We start from the raw sequence: 23081 nt of genomic DNA, 5'->3' as shown, positions 1-23081 counted from the left end.
CAGTGTATGATTTTTCCGCTCCAGTTCCCCATTAGAGGGCGCGCTTCCAGGACCTTAATAAACGGCTTCTCTTTAGCAGGCGCACGCGCGCTCCTTCCAGGGCACACGGAACTCTGGGCTAAGGGACACAGCTGCCCCCGCTGCACACGCGCATCCGGAGGTGTAACCCATAAACCCCGCCGGCCTTCACTCTGCGCACGCGCCCTTTGAGGTAACTGCTCGCAGAGGTAGCGGTGCGTTTCCCGCCAGGCCAGGGGAGGCGTGACGCCAAGCGCAGCTTGATGACGACATTTCGGCGCCGGGTAGCCGAATGGCGGTTCTCCGTCCCTTAGGCGGGCGACTTTATGGGTCCCACAGGTGAGTGGTTGGGGCCGCGTGCGGGACGGCCCCCGCGTTTCCGCCCCCCCCCCTTCCGGACCTCCGCCTAAGTCATTTCCGTTTCTACGCGAGCCGCAGGCCTTAGGCCCGGCGCCGGTAGCTCCTGCCCCCGGCCGGGCGGGCAGGCTGGGAAGCCAAGGGCTCGGCTGTGCGCTCATGCCGTCTTCCTGGGCTGCGCACTCGTGCCACCTTCTCGCGCGCCTCGCACACCCCGGTCCTGGTGGGTGCTTGGTTAACGTTCGTTGACGGGTTGGCGGAAGGAGAGGTTCAAGTGAAAGTTGAGCCTTGGGCTCCACAGGCTGTGTGGGAGGAAGAGCCGGGTGTGGATTCTCGCCTGACTCTTCCTCCCTGTGTGGACCGACCTTTGTGAGCCTCAGTTTCGTCTTCTGTAATATGGAGCTCCCATGCTCACTTAACAGGATACTTGTGAGCATACTCTGGGAACATACTCTGCTTCTCAGAGCGCAACCAAAGGGAGGCCTTGGCAGTAGTGTGATTCGCTTGGAATGACTGGCGATGCCTCTCTGAGAAGAAACTCCAACAGGATCCGAAGCAGCCATTGAAGAAAGTGGGTGTAAAGTGGCGGATGAAGGGAACACTTGGTACACAGCGGACAAGGGTGTGATGGATCAGCCAGGCTGTGGCAGCGTTAGAGAACAGGGCAGACGAGACACTGCCCTCTCTTGGAAATACTCCTTGTTTTGGTGCCTCTGGGCCTCAGTTCTTAAGCTGCTGCCTATGCAGGCTTCGTCTAAGAAGGAGGTGCTTCCACCCCATCATCTCTAAAGCTCTGCCCTTTGCAAACAGGCCAAGATTTTATGCTGCTTTGATCCTTCTGCTTTGGTCATCTTAATCAGTGTTCTCCTGGCCACTTGGTTCAGGAGCAAAGTGTTTACATTTTCCTTGAAACTGAATTTGATAGCGGGTGCCTGGATGGCTCGGTTGGGCTTGATTGATTGATCACTCGTGGTTTTGGCTCTGGTCACGGTCTTGCTGTTCATGGGTTCAAGTGCAGAGCTTGCTTGGGATTCTCTCTCTCTCTCTCTCTCTCTCTCTCTCTGCCCCTCCTCTGCTCATGTGCTCTCTCTAAATAAATAACCATTTAAAAAAGACACCTGAATTTGATAGCTAATATCAAGAATTGAAGAAAACCTGGAAGATGCTTATATTGCCAAGAAGCAGAGATGCACATCTCCCTTCAACTCCACTGCCTCACAGCCTCCTTGCATCTAGTCTTTCTCCATCCACATACACTTTCATTTGCCACCTCAGCACCTTTACTCTTGCTGTGGGCACAGCTGTGCCAGGAAAGCCATCATCAGTGGGACTCGGCAGGCTCCCTTCCTGTTCAAGTCTGGATATTTTCAGTTTCTGACCTGGGTGGTCAGAGAGAAGGGAATCTAAAGAGTCGCTCCTGATTTTCTGATGGCTTGTTTGAAAGCTTCCTCCAGCTTGCTCATCCCCTCCATTCATTCTCATAGAGCACAGGTGACATTCGGGAGATTCACCCACCTGTCTCTGTGTGGAGATGTGTTAGGAGATGAGTATATTAGAGTCTTGGCTCTGCTGAGTGAGGGCAAGTGAGTTACCTCCTCTCTGCTGCTAGTTCTTTATCTGTATTGGCCCAGCAGATTGTTGTGAGGAAGTATAGTCTGTTCTTGCTTAACAAACTTAGCAGCTTAAGACTGCGTCCGTTTATTATCTCACAGTTCTATAGTCAAGTCCAGGAGGGCTTGGCTGGATTCTGTGCTTAGGGTATCACAAGACTGAAATCAAGGTGTTGGTTGGCTTTGCTGTTACCTAGAGGCTCTCAGGAAAAATCTTTCCAAGCTTCTTCAAGTTGCTGGCAGAATCCACTTCCTTCGGGCTGCAGAACTAAGGTCCCCATTTCCTTATTGGCTGGCAATGGGAACTGCTTAGGGTCCGCCCACTTGAGACTTCAATTGTATCTGCAGAATTCCTTCACAGGACCTGCATGAGCATTTGGTTGATTCTTGGAGGGCTATCTTTAAAATTCTGCCTACCACTGAGTATTAAATGAGGAAACGCGTGGAGGGTCCTTAGAACCAGGCGTGCCACACAGCAAGTGCTGTACAAGCTTTACAGATTCGCCACTGCGAACCTGGCTCTGAAGCTGGCCACCACGTACTGCATCAGAACAGCGTTTTTGTAAAACGTGAAACTTGGCAGCACAGGCTGTGCTGTAGTATAGTGTCGTGTGGCAGATGTTGAGATTTTCGCCTTGGTTTTTTCACAGTGGTTTCCTCAGGTGGCCGTTTTCAACGTTCCCCAGGAGGCTGCTATGGCGTTCCCTCACCTGCAGCAGCCCAGCTTCCTCCTGGTAAGTGTCAGTTGCCCACGTGAGGGTCAGTGAGATGATGGTTCTACAGCTGAGGGACTTGAGAGTCCTATCCACTGACTTGAACTTTGCACTGGTGGTTTTCTGAGGGGCATGTGAGGAAAAGAACGTTGGACTTGGGATTAGAACCCTTAGACTTGGCTCTGCCCCCTAATGGTGTAGGACCTTGGGTTTACTCAACCTCTGAGCCCTGTTTTTCTTATCTACAAGAGGAGCTTCTTACCTACAAGATAAGCTGATTCACATGCCATTTTTACTGCTTCCTGAGGTCTGGGGAGGAGCACGGGAAAGGATATACATCAGAATTTTCATGTCTTATAAACCTTTACACACTTCTGGGATATTCTAATAATCGTACTGTCATCCCTGGATAATGGAGGGACAGGGACCCTGCTGTGCTGGGGGCAACCAGGACTGTACTCTAAGTATTAAACATGACACCAAGAAGTTAGGTGTGAGGCAGATATCAGTGGTGAGGATTCCTAATTTCAGGTCCCAGAAGATACTTCTCGTAAACATTTATTCAGAAGGACATCCTTCCATGGTGCACCCTCTAGAGCCAACAGATGCAGTGCCTCTGGCATCGATTGGGTAGAGACCAGGCATGCTGCTAACCTACCCACCCTGCGTGGCTGCAACAGCCCAGGTTTCCACCTCTGACTGAGACACCACCCTCATTTAGAGGTGGCTAAGGCCTTAGGTATCCTTGGGCAAAGCCCTCTTGGTTCACATTCTGATATTTTCTCCTGATCTGAATCCATACCCCATGACCTTGGGTAGATTTCCTTCATTCTTGTCCTGAGTTTCCTAGCCTGTCCATCACCTTCATGATTAGTGTCAACATTTGGTTAAAGCTATCATTTCTCACCTGCCTGCCTTGTTTCTTAAGGTAGTGAGTTTAGTTGGTTTGTTACCTACTGAATAAAGGGTAGCTTGGTTAAGAGGCCTTCTGTCACTCTCATTTTGCTGGGCATCCTCACTGATGATCACAGTGGGGTCATCACAGAGGGTCATCACATGGGAAATTTCCAGTTCACGTGTATACACTCAGTGAGTACCCTGTGGTCTCTGAGGGGTGTCCTATGCATAAGCATCCTCTTCTGGTTGTGGGACTGACCCTGGAGCTGACCCCCTGCTTATGGATTGTGTGGAAGTCACTTTGGTCATGCAAATGTGCAGTTCTCTGCTATAAGTGGGGATGCCTGACAGAGGGTGCAGGGAAGAAGCCTGAGAGTTGGCGATGTAGAGAGCCAAGGCGTCTCCTAGTCGTGTCCTTTAGGCCACTGACACAGGCACGAGGTGCCGGGGAACCAGGCCGGTGGTATGTCTGACTCCTACCTATCATTTGGATTTCTGTTTTGATTCGAGCCAGGATAACTGCAAAAGCCACCAAGTGAATATGCTCATGATCTTTTTGGTTTGTTCTATCTTCTAGGCTAGCCTGAAAGCTGACTCTGTAAATAAGCCTTTTGCACAGCGGTGCCAAGACTTGGCTAAAGTCATTGAGGATTTTCCAGCAAAGGTACAGCTCTGCTAGCATCTCCTTGGGGCATGTCTCCTACTCGTTGAAAAACTTTTTTTTTTTAAGTTTATTTATTATTTATTTTGAGAGAGAGAGAGAGACAGAGAGACAGAAAGAATATCCCAAGCAGACTCTGTGCTGTCCAGGCAGAGCCCTGTGCAGGGCTTGATCCTGTGAACTGTGAGATCATGACCTGAGTGGAAATCAAGAGCCAGATGCCTAACCGACTGAGCCACCAGGCACCCCTGAAAAATGTTCTTATATAAGCCCCTGATTCCTGCCTCTGAGCATTGCCCTGGACAGAGGCTTGACCCAGTATCGTAAGTGTCGCATTTATGGACACATTTAAACATGTCAGCATGTAGGCCAGGGGTTCTCAGCCACAGGTGCTTCTGTCCTGCATGGGATTCTTAGCACCGTCTGGAGACATTTTTGATTGTCACACAGGGGAGGGTGCTACTGGCATCAAGTGGGTAGGGACCAAGTGTGCTAATAAGTATCCCCAAATGCACAGGACAAACCCCGCCCCAACAAGGAAGCATCCAGCTCAAAAAGGTTGAGAAACCCTGATGAAAATACTGAAAAGATACATTTAAATCACACCCAGAATTATCAAATAGTAGCGTAAGCCCAGGCAGCTGACCTGGACAGGGATTCTCACCGATGATCACAGGAATGTCATCAGGGGTGGTCAGTCACTCCAGAAATTTCCAGTTCATGTGTTCACGCTCCATGAACAAGGTGGCAGTTTGTGGCACGGGGCTGGTCTGGGTGGGAGGCTCACGTGGCATGGAGCCCGGCAGTGGGCACCGGTCCCTCAGCAAGCCTGCCCGCAGCCTCCCCTGCACACCCATTTCAGGAGCTGCACGCCATCTTCCCGTGGCTGGTAGAGAGCATTTTCGGCAGCCTGGACGGTGTCCTCGTTGGCTGGAACCTCCGCTGCTTACAGGGGCGAGTGAGCCCTGTGGAGTACAGCATTGCAATGGAGTTTCTAGACCCCGGGTAGGTAGGTTTGTCACCTGAGAGGGGCCGGGTGTTTTCTCATGGTGGTCCCATTCTTGAAGCACTGAATTTCTCAAAACTCAGAAACCGTCAAAGCAAGATGGTTTGCAGTTCATTGCCCTGTTTTTGTTGTTTTAATTTCATCTCCAGTGGCCCAATGATGAAGTTGGTTTATAAGCTCCAGGCCGAAGACTATAAGTTTGACTTTCCGGTTTCCTACCTGCCTGTAAGTAAGCCGTGGGGTGAGAGCCGTGCTCGGGCAGAGCACCCTGCACAGCGGCTGCGGCCGTGGGGGAGGCGGGCAGGGCTTGAGGGGCTGCGTCAGTGGGCACGGCACCATGGTGTCTGCTCAGGGCCCAGGGGGCGTGGCACATAGAACTTCAGTGGTTACTTTTTTTAAAGATCATTCCAAACTCTGCCCATGGGGAAGGCGCCACACTCCTGGTTTGTACCTGGCTGAGTGGCAGGCAGGGCCTTGTGACCAGTTGCTGTTTTTCTGAGTCTCTCCGGTCCAGGGGGCAGAATTAAGGGATGGCTTGTTCAGGGGTTTGAGGAGCAAAGAAGACGGGGAACGTCAAGTGCTTGACAAGGCTCAGAAACTCAAACAGCTGCTGCCCTTGCTGTTTGCGGGTGTTCCTGAGGATGGCGTGAACAATTCTGAGTGGAGGCCCTCTTGCTCTGGTGCTACCCAGAGGACGGCACCACTCCCCCAGGCAGGGTCTGAGTGCCTGTGGCCTCCACCGCACCCCTCCCAAAGGCTGCACTGCATGGGGCGCCCTGCCAGAGCCTGTCCACAAGCCCAACACGCTCTCTCCGCAGGGCCCCGTGAAGGCATCCATCCAGGAGCGCGTGCTCCCCGACAGCCCCCTGTACCACAACAAGGTCCAGTTCCCCCCGACGGGGGGCCTCGGCCTGAACCTGGCCCTCAGTATCCTTTGTCAGTCCCCCAGGGGTGGGGAGGCCATGGGTGGCCAAGACGTAATGCTGAGGGTGGTCCAACAACCCCTGCCTGTTTGCCCCCTGACACTGCCATCAGATCCGTTCGAGTACTACATGTTCTTCTTTGCTTTGAGCCTCATCACTCAAAAGGTACGAAAGGGATGCCCCTAAGCAGCTCTTTACCAAAGCCCCCATGAAGGGTGGGGGCTGTGGCCTAGGACTTTCTTTCTCTTCCCTCTCCACCTCATTTCTCCAGCTCCTCCTTTGCATCCTCCTCCAGCCTTCGCCCTTCAGGCCATTCTCACTTAGTGAGGATGACAGGCTGGTGGGCGGATTTGACAGGTCATGTGGGGTGACCTGGGTGCCTCGAGTGGTAGTCGGGAAGGCTTCCCACAGGAAGTGCTTACTGGGCATGGGCGCAGGGCAGAGGTGCCCAGGAAGTTTGCTGTACATCATCTTCCCATGTGCCGAAAAGGACTGTGGGGTCTAGCCCCCTGTGGTGGGAACTTTGCTCCTGGCACTGCCCACGGTGCTTGCGTTCGGGCCCTTGGGATATGGCCCATGTCCCAGGGCTCATGTGCAGTGATTTGAGCCCTGCGGTTGCTGGGGTTAGCAGCCAGGGTGGCACCCAGAGCTACACACCAATGCAGATTTGCTTTTCCAGCCACTCCCTGGGACTCTCCACATACGAACTTCAGACTGTGCCTATTTCATTCTCGTGGACAGATACCTGTCATGGTTCCTGCCCACAGAAGGCAGTGTGCTCCCCGCACTCTCCTCCAGTCCTGGGGGGCCCAACCCCTCACCCGCTCCCAGGTAAGGCTCTCTGGTTGCCCTGGCCCTTGGCCTGGGGTGGCCCAGCCCTGTGGCTAGCCTTTAAGGCCTGGTTCTTCCATGAGGGGGTGGTCTGGTCAGCAGGCATTGCTCATAGGGACAGTAGTGCCACTCTTTGTTCATGGTGTCCCAACTTTTCTTATGCCTGAGATCTCAACCCCAGCTACCCTAGCCCAGACTGGAGAGGAGGGTAAAGGAGGACATCTGTGTGGGTTTTCAGTGATTAGGTCCTGTGGCCACAAGGACGAGGGCTGGCTTTGGTCTGGGAGTGGGCTGTGTTCTGCCCACAGCAGCCCTCCCCACATGTGCATCCAAGCCCCACACCGAAGCGGTGTGTTGCCAGGGCCGATTGATGGCACTAGGCAGGTGGTGCTGGAGAGAAAGGGGCTGTGGGCAGGCCACAGCAGGGCTGACGTGTGGAGGAATAAGAACAGGAAGAATGTGTGTAAGCTGCAGGACCAGGTCTTGGCCTGAGCCAGAGGCCCTGGGGCAAAAAGCCTTTCGTGCCAGTCCAAGGCTGGGCTGTGGCTAGACCGTGCAGGACGGGAGTGTAGAGCCAGCCTCAACTCGAGGGTGAACTGAGGCCTTGGCGGGGTGCATTTAGCCAGTGGCTCATTGGCCGCCTCTCCCCAGGAGACGCTCCTGACCTGGGAGCTGCCAGCTGTGCTCCTCACCCTCCTCAGTCTTGCTGGTGTACCTTCTTCCCTGGGAGGCAGGTTCAGGCCCACCCCACATCTGCTGACATGTGCCGTGCTGTGACCCAGAACTCACATGTGTGCACAGATGTGCCCAAGGAGGGGGGATTGAAAAGAGGAGGTGGGGGCACGGAGGTGGGGAGAGGCTGCCCCGGCATCAGTAATGCTGCGGCCAAGAAGGACCAGGGCTGGCCAGGTTCACACCCTCTCAGAGGCAGGTTTCAGCTGCCCAGCTGTTCTCTGGGCCCGATTTTGTTGGCTTGTTTTAACATAGAATTTCAGACTTACAGAAAACTTGCCACAATAACAAAAAACTTTTAAGTCCTTCACCTACGTTTCTGAATCATTTCATTCTTTATCTGTATGTGTTTTTTCTGAGCCATTTGAGTAAGTTATAAATACAATGCCTGTTCCCTCTTAATGTCTTGGAGTGTATTTCCTAAGAGCCAGTGCATTCTCCTACACAGCCTCCTGCACTTCTATCCAAGTCAGGGAATTAATATTGCTACCCGGCTGCCATCTAATTCTCAAACCCCATTCGGGCTGCACTGTCTACCCCACTAATGTTTGCTACCTGGCTGGGATCTGGGGGAGGGTCACTCTCTGTGTGTGGTTGGCTCTGGTCCCCCTCCAGTCTGGAACACTCTCTCAGTCTTTCCCTGTTTCCTGACCTCAACACCTTTGAAGCGTGCAGCCTGGAGGTGTGCAGAATGCCCTTATCTTAAGTTCTCTGGTATTTCCTAGTGATTAGACCCAGCAGCCCGTGGAGTCTGTGTGCTTGCAACATTGTCTTGATCGCTGGGCCAAGGGCGTGTTGGCCAGGTTTTCCTACCATAAAATTAAATGGGTCCTTTGTGCCTAAATTAATTAGCAAAAGGGATTTGTTGGGAAGATCTACTGAGACTCTGTAATTATCAGTGGTTGTTCGTGTCCCTTGACGATCGTCAGCCAAATCAGTTATTAATTGGTTGGTTGCCAGATGATAGCTGTCTGGTTTCATCCTATAGTTATCAGTGGGCATTCTGTGGTAGGAAAGACTTTTCTTCCTGTCTGTTGATTGTGTGTATCGATATGGATTTGTATGGATTTGGGGGTCGTTCTATTGATTCAACAAGTGGTAATGGTTACTGTTGCCAGTGATGTTGATGTTGAGATTGCCCCCGGTTGTGCCAGCAGGATCCCCTAACGAAGGCCTTTTCCTGTGTCTCCCTCAGAACACCAACCATGCCCTTCGCTTCTTATGGCCTCCACCACACCAGCCTCCTAAAGCGACACATCTCTCATCAGACATCTGTGAATGCAGACCCTGCCTCCCATGAGATCTGGAGGTCAGAAACTCTGCTTCAGGTGAGCGCGAGGAGGCTCTTCTCATCTTCTGTTTCAAAATAAACTGCCTGGCCACCTTCCACCCCCAGGGGCAGAGGCCTAAAGACTGTCCTCAGCCTGAAAGTGGTTCTGAATTGTTGGTGTTCTCCTGCTGTGGCGTGTGGGAAATCAGACTAGAAGAAACGTGCCCATGTGTCTAACCTGTATGTCATTGGCAGTATTTTTCATCCCAGCGTCCCCTTTCCAAAGACTTTTGTCTTTCTCATGGTAATATGAGCGCTGCTCAGTTTCCATTGGATCCGTGTAAAAGCTTTCCCCGCCTTCGACATTTTCAACCTGTTCCCACGTTGCTGGAGATGTTTCCTGTGATCACCATCATTTGGATATTAAACCCCTGCCCCAGTAGCGTTTTTGTTGTTGTTGTTTGGTTTTGTTTGTTTGTTTTATTTTAGGGAGAGAGCGCATGCACACGAGCAGGGGAAAGGGGCAGAGGGGGCGCAAGAGAGAATCTTAAGCAGGCCCCGTTCTCAGCGCAGAGCCTGACACAGGGCTTGATCTCATGATTCGTGAGATCATGACCTGAGCCGAAATCAAGAGTCCAATGCTTAACCAACTGAGCCACACAGGTGCCCCAAAGTTCAATAATGTTCTGTCATGTGGATATTCCCCTTTTTGTGTTTCTGTTCATCTATGGATGGCCACTTGGGTTGTTAGCACATTTTAGCTATGGTGAATAGCTGTTTCTACATGGATGTACAAATATCTCTTGGAGACTCTGATTTCGGTTCTTTGGGGTATATATCCTGAAGGGGAATTGCTGGGTCATATGATAGTTCTATTTAATACTTTAAGGAGCCGCCATACCATTTTCCACAGTGGCTGTACCATTTTATATTCCTGTCAGCGGTGCACGACCTTACCAAGGCGCATCATTTTCTGTCTTTTAGTATAGCCATCCTCATGGATGTGAGGTGGTGTCTCCCTGTGGTTTTGATTTGCACCTCCCTCATGGTTGATGATTTGAGTATCTATTCATGTCCTTATCGGCCATTGGTACGTCTTTGGCGAAATGTCTATTCAAGTCCTTTGCCCATTTTTTAATTGAGTGGCTTTATTTTTTTGTGGTTGAGTTTTAGGAGTTGTCTTTATATTCCGGGTATCCATTGTTTATCACATACACGATTTGGAAATACTTTCCCCCATCCTGTGGGTGACCTTTTTCTGTGGATAATGTCTTCTGACGTGCAAAATATTTTTTGAATTTTCATGAAGTCCAATTTGTCTGGTTTCTTTTGTTGCCTGTGCTTTTAGAGCTAGAAATCATAGCCCAGTCCAGTGTCCTGAAGCTTTCTGCCCACAGTTTTTGCTAAGAGTTTTAAGTCTTAGCTCTTACATGTATGCCTTTCATCCGTTCTGAGTTATTTATTATTCGTGGTGTGAAGTAAAGGTCCAGCTTTATTCTTTTGCGTGTAGATATCCAGTTTTCCCAACACCGTTGGTTGAAAAGAACTGCCCTTGGAATGGCTGTGATACCTTAGATGGAAACCATTTGACCATCCAGTGCTCTCTTGCAGGTTTTTGTTGAAATGTGGCTTCATCATTATTCCTTGGAGATGTACCAAAAAATGCAGTCCCCTCACGCCAAGGTAGGTTCCACACTTTTTCATCCCCTCTGCTCTGGCCGTGGTGTGCCTGGTCCACCTGCTGCTTCTTGTCCTTGATCTCAGCTCGTTGTCAAGGGCTGGATGGTGGGAAGCAGAAACTCACCATCACCCCTTACTCTGATGCCGGACGGCAGGTGGGTTTCATTCTGTGGTGGGCTTGCACCCTGCGGGCTGGAGGCCTGTCCTCTCTGGGGTCCTCCCCATGCTACTTCCAGAGCCCCCTCCCTGGCAGCCGGAATGGCTGAGGTTGTGGTGCTCGTGCTCTGGGGCCAGGAGAGCTGCGGATGCCTCTGGGAGTCACATCCGGGCCTGTTCCCTCTGCTGTCACAGCGTGTCCTGCTTTCCTGCTGAGGTGGCACCCGGCCGACTTCGCTCACCTTGGTGCCCATACTGCCTTCCACCTCCTCCAGAGCATTGGCAGGCAGCCCTTTCTGCAGTGGGTGGGAGCTGATGCCTCCCTGCATGCAGCCTGGCCTGTCTCCTCCTCTTCTTCCCTTCTCTTCCCTCACAGGGCAGCATGCTCATTTGCAGAGGCGTGGAGGCAGCTGTGTCCCTGGGACGTTCCCAGGGCCGGCAGCCTACTGGACTCGTCAGAGTACAACAGCTCTGTTCGCCTCTTACTAGGCAGGGTGGGCGCCTAGGTTCACGCTCCATGAAACAGCCTGAAACGTGTGAACTGGGGCCTGTAACCAACTGTGTGATCTGTGGCTTCTGTGCACTTCTGTGTTTGCTCCTCAGACTTTGCTTTTGTCAACGCCAGACAGAATTCTTGAGAGATTCCTTACGAATTAACACTCTATAGGCTAAAATTCACGAGAGTGGCCTGTGACCTTCCCTCTGTGATTCCAGCAAGTGGTGGTGGTTCTGCAAAGTGTTGGCAACCAGTTCTGCTTCCCTGCTGCCCTTCTGTAGTACCCATTTGGGGAGCAGCCCCCAACCACTGCTCTCTTAAAGTGCAGAGTGACCCAAATCTCTCCTTGACATCACAGGGAACAGAGGGAAAGCCAGAACTCTGTCTTGGGCCTCTCGCGTTACTAAGTGCTTGCACTGCCATTGCTGCTTCCACAGTGGACTGGCTGCATGTTCCTGGCTGGTGCACGGGGGTCAGGGGCCAGGCTTCCCCCTAGGGCCCTGGGGGCTCACTCAGCCCCTGTGCATGTGGCTTTTGCAGAGGCAGGGGCTGCTTTGCTGCATTGCCTTCCCATCTGCTCGTTCTGTCTTCTGAGCCAGTGGGAGCACATTCACTGTCATTTTTAGCAGATCTGCCAGTCACAGAGGTCCTCTAGGTTGTCTCCTGTGAGGATCCCGAGCCCTATACGAGGGAGGAGGGTGGGCCATCCCTGCCGGAGCAGGGGAGCCTTCCCCTTCTTCCTCACGTTTGCTTCCTCTTGGCCAGATCACAGGGCGGGGGAGAGCTGCTCAGAATGACTGGTAGTCAGGGGGCGACTGGGAAGCCCCCACCAGGTACCCATTGAGGTGTTTTGTTTTGTTTTGTTTTGTTTTGTTTCCTATTTGTCTTTGCCTCCCATTGAGGCTGAAAGCAAAATCTAAGAAAACCTGGTATGTGGGAAGGGGAGAAGGACAGCCATGGAGGTCTGCTTCACCTGAGGCTCCTTACCATTTGCCCAGGCCTGTGCTGTGCCGTTTGGAAATCCTAGCCTTGGGGTCAGTTTTCCTGATGTGAAAGATGCAGGAAACGCAGCTCTGAGAGGTCCCATGGTGCTTCCATGCCTAGCCTGGGTCCAGAGTGTATGCTCGCTCCTTACAGCCCGGGCCTCTGCTCTGCCTCAGCTTACTGGGCAGGGAGGGCTTCAGGAGAGTCAGATGATCGGTAAAGACCGCATATTCCTGCAGGACACTGTGGGGCCTGCACTGTGTTCCTGCAGGCTGGGCAGACCCCCAACAGGGGAACCGTGTGCTCCCTGATTCCTCACTGAGAGCTGTCGCTGAGCCCGGGTCTGGCCCAGAGGAAGGCCATGAAGGGCAGACACCTCCTTGCTGTGCTGCTTCCTGCCCCTGCTCTGCGCGTCTGTGGCTGTGCCTGTCTCCTCAAGGTCTGGCACATGCGTTCTGACCTCTCCCGTGTGAAGCATGGTACGCGGTGGGAGGCATGGTCCTCCCAGGGCAGGATGTGTGCCAGGGCCGGCTCTGGGTTGTGCTTGGCTAAAGGGGACTGCTTTAGCAGGCCTTGTCGCTGCAGCGGGGCAGGGCAGAGGTGGGGTGGGGGTGGACAGCTTAAGCCAGCTCTGCTGTCATCCCCCATGGCCCAGGCTGTCCCAGCCTCAGGGTTCCAGCTGCCTCTGGGTGTGTGTGGCCATGACCAGATTCCTGGGGCCCGTCGGGACTGACGGAGGGCTCTGTGTGTCTGGAGTCGGGGAGTCCTGGTGAGGTACGAGAGGTGGGTCTCCCAGGATTCGAACCCATGAGTGTTCACGTTACCTTTAACGATTTCGGGAATGTGGGACGTGGAAGGTGTCAGGCCTGGTGAGCTAAACCTTGCTTGCCTCTGTGCCACCCTGGGAATCAGCCCCATTCAGGAGGGGTCGCTGATTGGATCTTTGACACCTAGGAACTGATCTCATCATATATCAGTTTGGTAAATTTCTTCTTGGGACAACACAGAGAAGTCCAATAAGTTACAATTTTTTCTTTCTTGAACAAAGAGGTCTCCATCTGGAACTAGCTCCTCAAAAATTTCTCTTCTGAGCCTCAGGGCCTTCAGGGCCTCGGTGGCCATCAGTGTGTCCCAGCAAGACTCCTGGGATCCTGGTGGGCTCCAGTGTGCACACACTGCACACGGAGCATTCAGGGTTGGGGGAGGGCAGGACCCTCTGGAAGGAAAGTGAGTCAGGCTGACCTCAGGGAGCTGGAGAGAACTTCAGGCCCCAGAGACATGAAGGAGGCTGCCCAAGTGACCTTGAGGGTCTGTCTGTCCCTCTGCCTGGCAGGTGGAAGAGCACCCCTTGGGCCTGGCTCTAGTCTGCCCACCAGGAAGGGCTCCGTCTGGGCGGCTGAGAGGGTGGTGTCCCATTGGTCTGAGGCTGCTGGGCTGTGACTGTTTGGATTGTCACTGACATGCTTTTGTTTTTGTTTTTGTTTTTTGTTTTCTCTCCTTACTTCTGGGCTCACTTTTGTCTTTCTCTCCCTGCTGTCCCCTCCCCGGTCTCTCCCCTCCTGTCCCCTGCCCTGTCCTCTGCCCTCCCTGCCTGTTCTTGGCTTCTCTGTTTTGTTGTCTCTCAGCTGGAGGTTCTGCACTACCGACTCAGTGTCTCCAGCGCCCTCCACAGCCCTGCCCAACCCAGCCTCCAGGCCCTCCACGCCTACCAAGTACTGGCCGCTCTCATATTGTTTTGTTTCACCCCTGCCCTGTGGTGTGAGCCATGGAGCGCATGGCAGTGCAGTGGTAAAGCGAGGGTCCGGCCGGGGACCAACTGGGGTGATTCAGGCCAATTCCAAGCAGAGTGAGGCCAGTGTGTGTTGGGGATGGTGGCAGGCATCCGTCTTTAGCCTGGCTCAGCCCTCAGCTTGGTAGACTAGCCCGGGTTTGGGGTGTGGGGCCACCAGATCTGCCTGGCCAAGCCCCAAGCCAGTTGGAATGTGGTAGGCTCTTGGGAGTTGGTGGCTTCTGTGCTTGGCCCTGGGTTGAGGGAGCGGAAACAGTGTGGCCTTCGCAGTGGCCTGACTCACCTGGCTTTGCGGGCCTGGTACCTAGGAACTGACTGAGCCCAGGGAAGCCCAAGGCTCATGGTGGCATGGTCTGTCAATCCCAAGCCTGTGTGAGGCCAAGGGGCAGGGAGGACGAGGGCTTCGTCCCCTAGCCTGGAGAGGCTGTTGGTCCTTGACCAACAGCTGGGGCCTGGCCTCTTGTGGACTTTTGTGCTCCCACAGAGGTAGGCGAGAGCCAGAGAGGGCCTCACGGAGACTGGTCTGCTTTAGGCAGAGATGATCAGTGTGGACGGATTTGAAGTCTTGAGGTCGGTAGATGGAGTGCAGGACTACAGGCTGTTAGAGGGCAGATGGAGTCTGGTAGTTCATGGATTCATGAGATGAATGTCAGGAAGTTTGGGCAGAAAGCATGCATCTAGATCCCATGCCCGAGGCCAGGGTTCTGTCCAGTTCCCCCTCAGTGGGAGCACACCACATTTAACCTGATATTTGAGCACACGGTAAGAAATGACGTTTGCTGGGATGGGGTGGTGAGTGCACACAGGGTTCCCACTCAGAAGCAGCAGCCACAGGGAAGAGGGAAGAGAATGATCCAGAAGGGCCAGCAGGGGCGGGTTTAGCACAGAAATGGTACCACTCCAGCATGTGTTGGGGAAGGGCTCACTTGGCCAAGAGCAGCGTCCCTGGAGAAATGTGCACAGCAGGAGGGGTAAGAGCCCTCCCCCCACCCACCATGGGAAGGGTTGCTGAGCTGAGAAGGGCTGGGCCCAGTGAGAAATGCCACTGGCTTTGGGAAAGTGTCCCTAACGGCCATGCGGGTGGAGGAGGCCCACTTACAGCAGCGGTGGCTGGATTCCTGTGGGGATTTGGCTCTCGAGGGTGGGGGGGGGGGGGGTGAGAAGAAAGGTTTGGCTTCTGTCCAGAGGGAAGATAGCCCAAGGAGCTTCCCGGTTCAGTGCAAATGCTCTGTCCTCCGCTAGGGAGATGGTGGGTGGGTCGGCGAGGGGCCAGGAATGAGAAAGGGGGAGGCTCCTGGGGGGAGTTACAGCCTGGCAACAGTGCCCTCTGATCCTCCGTTACTGTGAAAATATCTTACGTTTTTTTTGTTGTTCAAATGATGCAAGTTCATCGCTTAAGCTTACAGATAAGCAGAAGAAAATCTCCTCCTGAAGCCCCATAGCTTCCCCCGCAGTCATATCGAGTCGTGTGGTGTGTTGCCTAGGCCTGTGGAGACAGATCCATGGCAAGGAGAGCGGAGAAGGCAGTGCCGCGGGCAGTGGTGGGGCTGTGACTGGGTGCCCGGGCTGTGCCAGGAGGCACGGCTTGTGCCAGCCTCAACATTGCTCAGGATTTGGACTAGGCTGCCAAAAGCTCTATCGAGGTTGTGGAGGTCCCAGAGGCCTGGGGGGTGAGTGTGGGGAGAGGAGCGCGTCTGGGCACCCCAGAGCTGGGAGCCGGAGGCAGCGTATCCTGCCGGTGCCATCCTCTGCCACTCTGGAGACTCCATCCTGTATTCCGTCACAGAAGAGCCAGCAGACAGGCTTTCCTCTCGGGGCTGGGTCTTAAAGATCCTACCTGAATCTTGTGAATGAGAATTTCACCTGACAAGATAGAAAGCGCTCTTGTCTTGTGCTGACGGCAGGGCTGTTAGCAATGGAGGAAGGGCCACCCTGCGCCAAGCCCCCAGCTGGCTGTGTCCAGGACAGGAAGTGGATGGAAGGGTGAGGGTTACAGCAGGAGAAGGAATTTGGGAGTGTTTCTCCCTGAAAAGGGAAGCCATGGGCCCCAGCGAGCTGTCTTTATATACCTGGGAGGCAGGCAGGAGACCCTGAGTCCGGATCCAGGGTGGGATACTGGCCTGCCTCGCCCCCTGCTCCTCCTCTGGCTGGCCAGGAGTTGGGGGGGACCCCTGAGGACTTGGCCGGGCAGCAATGACCCGAGTCAACCACAGAGGGTAAAAGAAGGGGTTGGAAGCACACAGGGAAGCATTCAGGTCTGCTTTAGCAAAGCCGTCCCGCCCTGTCTTGCGTGCTCTTAGCAGGTCTCAGAGCTGGCATGCGAGGCCTATCTGCTGCGTGCCAGGCCCAGGGAGGGCCCTGTGGGTGGCCCACACATCCTGTCGGGGAGAAGTGGTCCTGGGCGGGACATACATGGCCAGGCCTGGGGGCCCCACCCTGGGACCAGTCTGGGTCCTGACACAGCTCCCCCTCAACCTCAGGAGTCGTTCACACCCACGGAGGAGCACGTGTTGGTGGTGCGCCTGCTGCTAAAGCATCTGCACGCCTTTTCCAACAGCCTGAAGCCTGAGCAGGTCTCTCCCTCCACCCACTCTCACGCCACCAGTCCCCTGGAGGAGTTCAAACGGTGGGTACAGGGCATGCACAGGGCTCCCGTGTCCCTGGCTGCCACTGCCTCCTACTGCACATACTCGTTGCCCACAGTAACCTATCCTTAGGGCATGGGGTCGGCCTGTGAGGCGTCTGCAGGGTGGGGCAGGTGGGAAATCACCTTGACCCCTCCGGGGTCTGTTTCCCGACCCCTCCTCTGGCTCCACAGGCGGGTGGGGGCTGCCTGGCTGCCACGGCCTTTCCTTCCAGGCCTGCCGTCTTCAGTAGAAAGAGCCAGGCTGGCCAGAAAGAGGCCCCATCTTGTTGCCCTGTCTTGTCCCCTCCCCAGTGTGGGCAGAGTGGAAGATCTACATTGACCGCACTCAGAATGCCCAGGAAAGCCGATGGGCTGGGAGTGCCTTCACTGCAAAGTGGCTCATTTGTCATGGGAGACTGAGCTCTATGCTGCACCCTCCCCCTCCTCTTCCTCTCTGCTCCGCCAGTCCTTCTGTCAAAAGGGCCAGGATGGTGGCCTGACTCCTAGGCCAACTGGGTCCAGCAGAGCAGGTGACTTGTGTGTGGTGACCCAAGCAGAGGTGGTCACAGGAGCCATACTAGGTCAACCGCTTGTGTGCTGTGTGTCCTTGGGACATTCCCTAATCTCTCTGAACTTTGGTTTCTTTGTGAAAAATGGGGCCCAAAATAGGAGGCCTTACCTTCAGGGGTGCCCAGTGTTCACCCCGGCAGAGCTGGCCCTTGGAACCGGGAGCCACTTGGCTCACCTATGAGGGGACCCTCTCCTCACCTCCCCTCCCCTGCAGGGCCGCCGTCCCGAGGTTTGTCCAGCAGAAACTCTACCTTTTCCTGCAGCACTGCTTTGGCCACTGGCCCCTGGATGCGTCCTTCAGAGCCGTGAGTGTCAGCCCCATCTTGCTTTCTTTGTCTTTGCCCTCTGTGCTTGATGAGGGAGGTCCCGTGGGGCGGATGCAGGAAGGAATCAGCTATTGCCGCAGAGGGTCACATTGGTGGGTCACATTGTTCTGCTCATTTGAGTTTTCAGAGCCAACCCCCAGGTACAGAAAAGCTGTCTGCCCTGACCTGGAACCCAGTGGGTCCACGCTGGGTGGGTTCCCAGCCCCACTGAGCCGCACAGGCTCCCTCAGCTGGGGAAAGCACTCCTGTGTTCCACACGTTCCACACTCGCTTCCGAAGGGCTGGCACAAGGGTTAAAACTAATGTAACGTTGTGTGTCAGCTATCTGCAGATTAAAAAAATCATTTTAATTAAAGATGAAAAAAGAAACATCATAGGGGATGCGGAGTTCCCTCCTGCTCCCTCTCGGAGTGGCGGGTGGGAAGAGAACGTGGTAACGCCTCCAGGAGAACCGAAGCCCCACGGTTAGGATCACCCCCTCCTCACCTGAGCTGCCTGCCGGGAGCCGAGCTCCAGGCCACCCAAGGATCTGGACCAAAGCCCCAGCCCCACAGCCCAGCAGAATGCCAGCCTCCAGGCCCTCAGGGCACACGTGTCCCACCAGGTCCTGGAGATGTGGCTGAGCTACCTACAGCCCTGGAGGTATGCACCTGAGAAGCAGGCTCAGAGCAGCGACTGCCAGGCCCGGTGTGTGTCGGAGAGATGGTGAGCCCCGGCCCGTTGTCCTCCCTAGGGGGACCTGCTTCCAGGTGGGGCACAGGCCCCTCCCTCCTTGACTGTGCTTTGTTGTCTGGGCCCTGGGCTTGATCTCCCACAGAAACAGCTGGTGACTCCTCTGTGCTGTCCCCTTGCCGTTGACTGTCTCCCCTCAGATGTATGTTTGCACTCGCCCCCAAGCACCCCTCGACCCGTCTTTACTAGCGTTCTGCATAGCAGCCACCACCGCCTCCCCTCCCCCCCTCACGGCCAACCCCCCAGCCTCCGCCAGCGCCTCCTCTCCACGACTGCCTTCCTTGTGCTCCTTCTGGTGCCCAGGCCAGCCTCTGCTGCGGAGGCTTTGGCCCTCTCGGGAAGGGCCGCATCCTACAGAGGATTGTGCCGTCTATAGGAGGCCTAGGTCTTCCCTGCCTCCCTTGTGCCTCCTCCCTCGCCCCCACCCCTGGTCCCTCAGCCACGATGAGGTCGTGGCAGGGGAGAACCTGGAACCCAAGGAAGAGAGCGCTAGTGAGGCGGGGGCATAGACTGGTGTAGTCCTGCCTCCAGTGGGAGTTCTGGGCCCTGATGCACTGCCTGGTCCCCAGGGCACCCTTTGTGCAGGAGAATCTGCTGATGTACACCAAGCTTTTTGTGGGCTTCCTGAGCCGCGCGCTCCGCACCGACCTGGTCAGCCCCAAGAACGCGCTCATGGTATTCCGAGTGGCCAAAGTCTTTGCCCAGCCCAACCTGGCTGAAATGATCCAGAAAGGTAAGCCCTTAGCCAGAGGGAAGCAGCACTTAGAGAGGGACCCATGGACCCTGCATGTGCCTCATGGGCTCGGGGTGGGCTGGCAGAGGTGCCACGGGGACTCCTGGTACACGGTGGCGGGGTGGACGTCGGAGCCTAGCGGCATCCTGCCTTCCCTGTGGCACGCGTGCCGGGCAGGAGCTGCGGGGGTGCTGGGTGGGGGAAGCAGAGCTCAGAGCTGTGTCTCCCTGGTGACTCTTGGTGGCATCAGAAAGCAGTCTTGGCCCGTGTCGTGTCTTAGATGGCTTTGTCGGGTGTTAGCTTCTCTGGTTTTCTTTTGTGCATGTCGGCCTTCCTGTTGAGACTGGTGGGGGCTCCAGGAACATTAGGAGTTGGGCCCCTGTGCCACTCGGTCCCTATCCCTCGGAAGCCTCAGCGGCACCCAGGAAGCCAGCCAGCGGCTGCTGGCTGTTTGGTGCCATGGAAGCTGAAGCCAGAGTCGGGTTCTGCTTTCCAGGGGAACAGCTGTTCCTGGAGCCAGAACTCGTCATCCCACACCGCCAGCACCGACTCTTCACAGCTCCCACTTTCACCGGCAGCTTCCTGTCCTCGTGGCCCCCAGCCATCACAGACGCCTCCTTCAAGGTGAAGAGCCACGTTTACAGCCTGGAGGGCCAGGACTGCAAGTACACCCCAATGTTTGGGCCCGAGGTCCGGACGCTGGTGAGTTGGGGCTCCCCCAGGCCGCACGGCCGTCCCGAAGCCGTGGCAACAGCAGGGCCAGGGAGAGCACACGTGTTGTACGGAAGGAGGAAGGTTGGGTGTTGGTGGACGCTGCTGTACCTTGGCTTTTTTTCTTTTTTCAGTGCGGGCTACGTTTTTTCTGATGATAAAGGCAGCACTTGCTAGAAAGTTTTCACATTTAGAATATGGGCGTCTTGGGGGCACCTGGTGGCTCAGTGAGTTAAGTGTCTGACTTTGGTTCATTCAGGTCATGATCTCAGGGCTCCTGAGTTCGAGCCCCACATCGGGCTCTGTGCTGACAACTGGAGCCCGGAGGCTGCTTTGGATTCTGTGTCTCCCTCTCTCTCTGCCCCTTCCCTGCTCACAGTCTGCCTCTGTGTCTCTCCAAAGGAAATAAACACACACACACACACACACACACACACACACACACACACACAAATGTAGAATATGCACGTCTTAGTCTTCAAAGACCCTGGCCTCCTCCTGGCCTGCTGGGGGCCCCCAGGTCTGCCTGCCAGCCTGTTGGTGGCTGGGTGGCGTCCGGTGGCACCACCCGAGCTGGCTGACCTGTCCCCATGCCCCGCAGGTCTTGCGCCTGGCTCAGCTCATCACGCAGGCCAAGCAGACTGCCAAGTCCATCTCTGACCAGTGCGGGGAGAGCACGGCCGGCCGCCCCTTTCTGTCGTGGCTGGGCTTCTGCTCCACGGACACGAACGGCTCCTACGCAGCCAACGACCTGGACGAGATGGGGCAGGACAGTGTCCGCAAGACAGACGAGTACCTGGAGAAGGCCCTGGAGTACCTGTGCCAGATGTTCCGAGTACGAGCCGGGGGAGCTGTCCCCTTCCTGGCGTTCGGTCCCGCGGCCCTCATCCCCTGCCCAGCCCGTGGGAGATACAGCCCGTGCCCACAATGTCACGTCTGGGTCCCCTTGCTGTCGCCGTTAGAGGCCCAGGGGGGCCAGTCTCCTCCCTTCACCCCGAGAGTGAAGGCAGGTAGCAGGAAGCGGCACTGCCTCCTCACGGGGCTTCCTCCCTCACAGCTCAGCGAGGCTCAGCTCACCCAGCTCACGCTTGCCTTGGGGACAACTCAAGATGAGAATGGGAAGAAGCAGCTCCCAGACTGCGTCGTGGGGGAGGACGGGCTCATCCTCACGCCCCTGGGCCGGTACCAGGTAAGGGCCACACCCCGGAGGGCTCCGCTCTCCTGGCGGCGTGGCCGTGGCTCCCGCTGGCCGAGCCTCCGAGCCCTGTTGCCCCGGCAGGCCCGGCAGCGGAGACCGCACTTGGGAGGCGTCGCAGAGGTGTGTTGGCAGGGCTGCTCGCGCGGCCCAGGTTTCACCCGGGGCTCGCCTCCTTTGCTGCTTCTAGATCATCAATGGGCTGCGAAGGTTTGACATCGAGTACCAGGGTGACTCAGAGCTGCAGCCCATCCGGAGCTATGAGATCGCCAGCCTGGTCCGCGTGCTCTTCCGGCTGTCCTCCGCCATCAACCGCAGGGTGAGTGCACGCGGGAGGGCCGCCCCCGCCTCTGGTCCTGCCACCCTCGGGGAGAGGCCGGGGCAGCGTGCGGCCCTGCCCGCGCCCACTCCCTGTGCCTCTGTCTCTGCCCAGTTTGCAGGCCCGATGGCAGCCCTGTGTTCCCGTGCCGACTTCCTCGGCAGCTTTTGTCGATACCACCTCACGGAGCCTGGGCTGGCGGACAGGCACCTGCTGAGCCCGGTGGCACGAGGGTGTGCGGCCCGCCGTCCCCGGGGCCCTCGGCTCAGCCTGCGCTTCCTGGGCAGCTACCGGACGCTGCTCTCGCTGCTTCTGGCCTTCTTCGTGGCCTCCCTGTTCTGTATTGGGCCCCTCCCTTGCGCCCTGCTCCTCGTGCTGGGCTACCTCCTCTACGCTGTGGCCATGACGCTGCTCACCGAGCGCAGCAAGCTGCACCATCTCTGACCTCAGGCCGGGTGCCGATGCAGGGCCGCCAGCAAGAGGGCCACACAGCCTCTCCCTCGAGCCTGAGAGGCCACCTCCGAGCTAGGGGGCCACTTTCCTGCAGCCACGGAGCCATGCGACGCGTAAGAGGAGATGAAACCGGAAGGGTGTGGTCCAGACTTGGCAAGGAAGGGAGTGACATCAAAGGGCCTGTTAGTGTCACAGGACGGGGCCGGACCCAGCCACTCGGTCCTCCCTGCTTCCCTCAGCCACAGGCCCTGCAGTGAAATGGGCCTCCAGGCCTTTCTCCAACCTGACGCCCCAGGGTCTAGCTGTGTGAGGCCTGGGAGGCAGTGCTGCCCAGGAGGGGCCTCGCCATCCTTAAGGTTGGCAAGGTGGTGTGCCTTTCCTCTCCCTGCCGACAGCGGGACGGTCCCTCAGTGTCTGGTTCCAGAGAAGATTCCAAAACCCTAGAGGTTCCTGAGAAAGTTAGAGGATGGTTCTCTGATTCCTAACTCTAAACCTAGATTTTGCCATCGCATTTGGCAAAGTGAGGGTCATTCTTCACGCATTGCCAGCAATTCTGGGGCTGGGCCCTACAGCTCCACTTTCTAGAAGAAAAGATCCTCCAGGAGCACAGATGCTCAGTGGGACAGTGCTTCACCTCCGGCTCCCTCCTGGCCCCCAAGCCATTAAGCACGTTGCTTGGTGGCAGCCCAGCGTCACTGCCTCATCCGGGACAGGCTCGCCTGTCCCATGGGCAGAGGGGATGTGGCTGGGCCGTGGGAGTTGGGCATCGTCTGGTGCTGCAACCAAAGATGGTCAAAGGCATTGTTTGTACCTTCGGTAAAATCGAGTGCAAAGACACTAACTTTTTGATGACATGTGAATGTTCATACTACACAACAATTTCATGTTCTCTGTCGAAAGTCATCCCCACAGGGTCTCAAGCACATGCATTCATCTTACAGGGGACGCACCAGAGAGAACATCTCAACGACGATTTGAAACCAAACCTTTGTTTTGGGTGTTTTGGGTTTTTTTTAAGTTTCCAAACTAAATGTTGAGCTTTGTGTTTTGATGTGAACTCAGAATAATGGCATTCTGGGGCCTGTGACCAAAAAACAAACCAAGTTTGTAACTGACCACAGATCTGAATAAAGCTGTTTTTGCTCCCGAGTCTTGTGGTCCCGGGGCTCAGCCTCCACGCAGGTCTCCCAAACAGCTGGGGTTGGCAGAGACCACTGAGGGCACCATTGTCCTTCCCAGGGGGACGGTGGGTTTGTTTACGGCAGCAACAGACCAAGGGAGCCATAAACCCCT

General features: G+C 55.7%; 1 protein-coding gene across 6 annotated transcripts; it reads left to right on the top strand.

Moving 5' to 3' along the window:
- The first annotated feature begins 273 nt into the window (after window positions 1-273).
- LOC122230413 (sphingomyelin phosphodiesterase 4) lies at window positions 274-22937 on the top strand. 6 transcript variants are annotated; one of them, XM_042961752.1, is made up of 20 exons: window positions 274-357; window positions 2636-2719; window positions 4173-4259; window positions 5119-5261; window positions 5412-5487; window positions 6081-6189; window positions 6298-6350; window positions 6865-7016; window positions 8944-9076; window positions 10630-10701; window positions 13960-14046; window positions 16604-16749; window positions 17534-17624; window positions 18250-18350; window positions 18947-19110; window positions 19607-19812; window positions 20423-20656; window positions 20879-21010; window positions 21207-21335; window positions 21450-22937. In XM_042961752.1, exons 2-20 carry the CDS (start codon window positions 2681-2683, stop codon window positions 21777-21779), a joined length of 2484 nt encoding a protein of 827 aa, XP_042817686.1. In that variant the 5' UTR covers window positions 274-357; window positions 2636-2680; the 3' UTR covers window positions 21780-22937. The 6 variants fall into 6 exon arrangements, with proteins under 6 accessions (XP_042817686.1, XP_042817687.1, XP_042817689.1 ...); XM_042961754.1 differs by lacking the exon at window positions 274-357 and adding an exon at window positions 620-946; XM_042961753.1 differs by lacking the exon at window positions 13960-14046.
- The last annotated feature ends 144 nt before the right edge of the window (window positions 22938-23081 follow it).

Source organism: Panthera tigris, chromosome D3 (genome assembly GCF_018350195.1).
Source record: "Panthera tigris isolate Pti1 chromosome D3, P.tigris_Pti1_mat1.1, whole genome shotgun sequence".
NCBI classification, from domain to species: Eukaryota; Metazoa; Chordata; class Mammalia; order Carnivora; family Felidae; genus Panthera; species Panthera tigris.
Note: the sequence above shows the minus strand (reverse complement) of the source record. Positions and strands in the feature narration are given on the sequence as shown.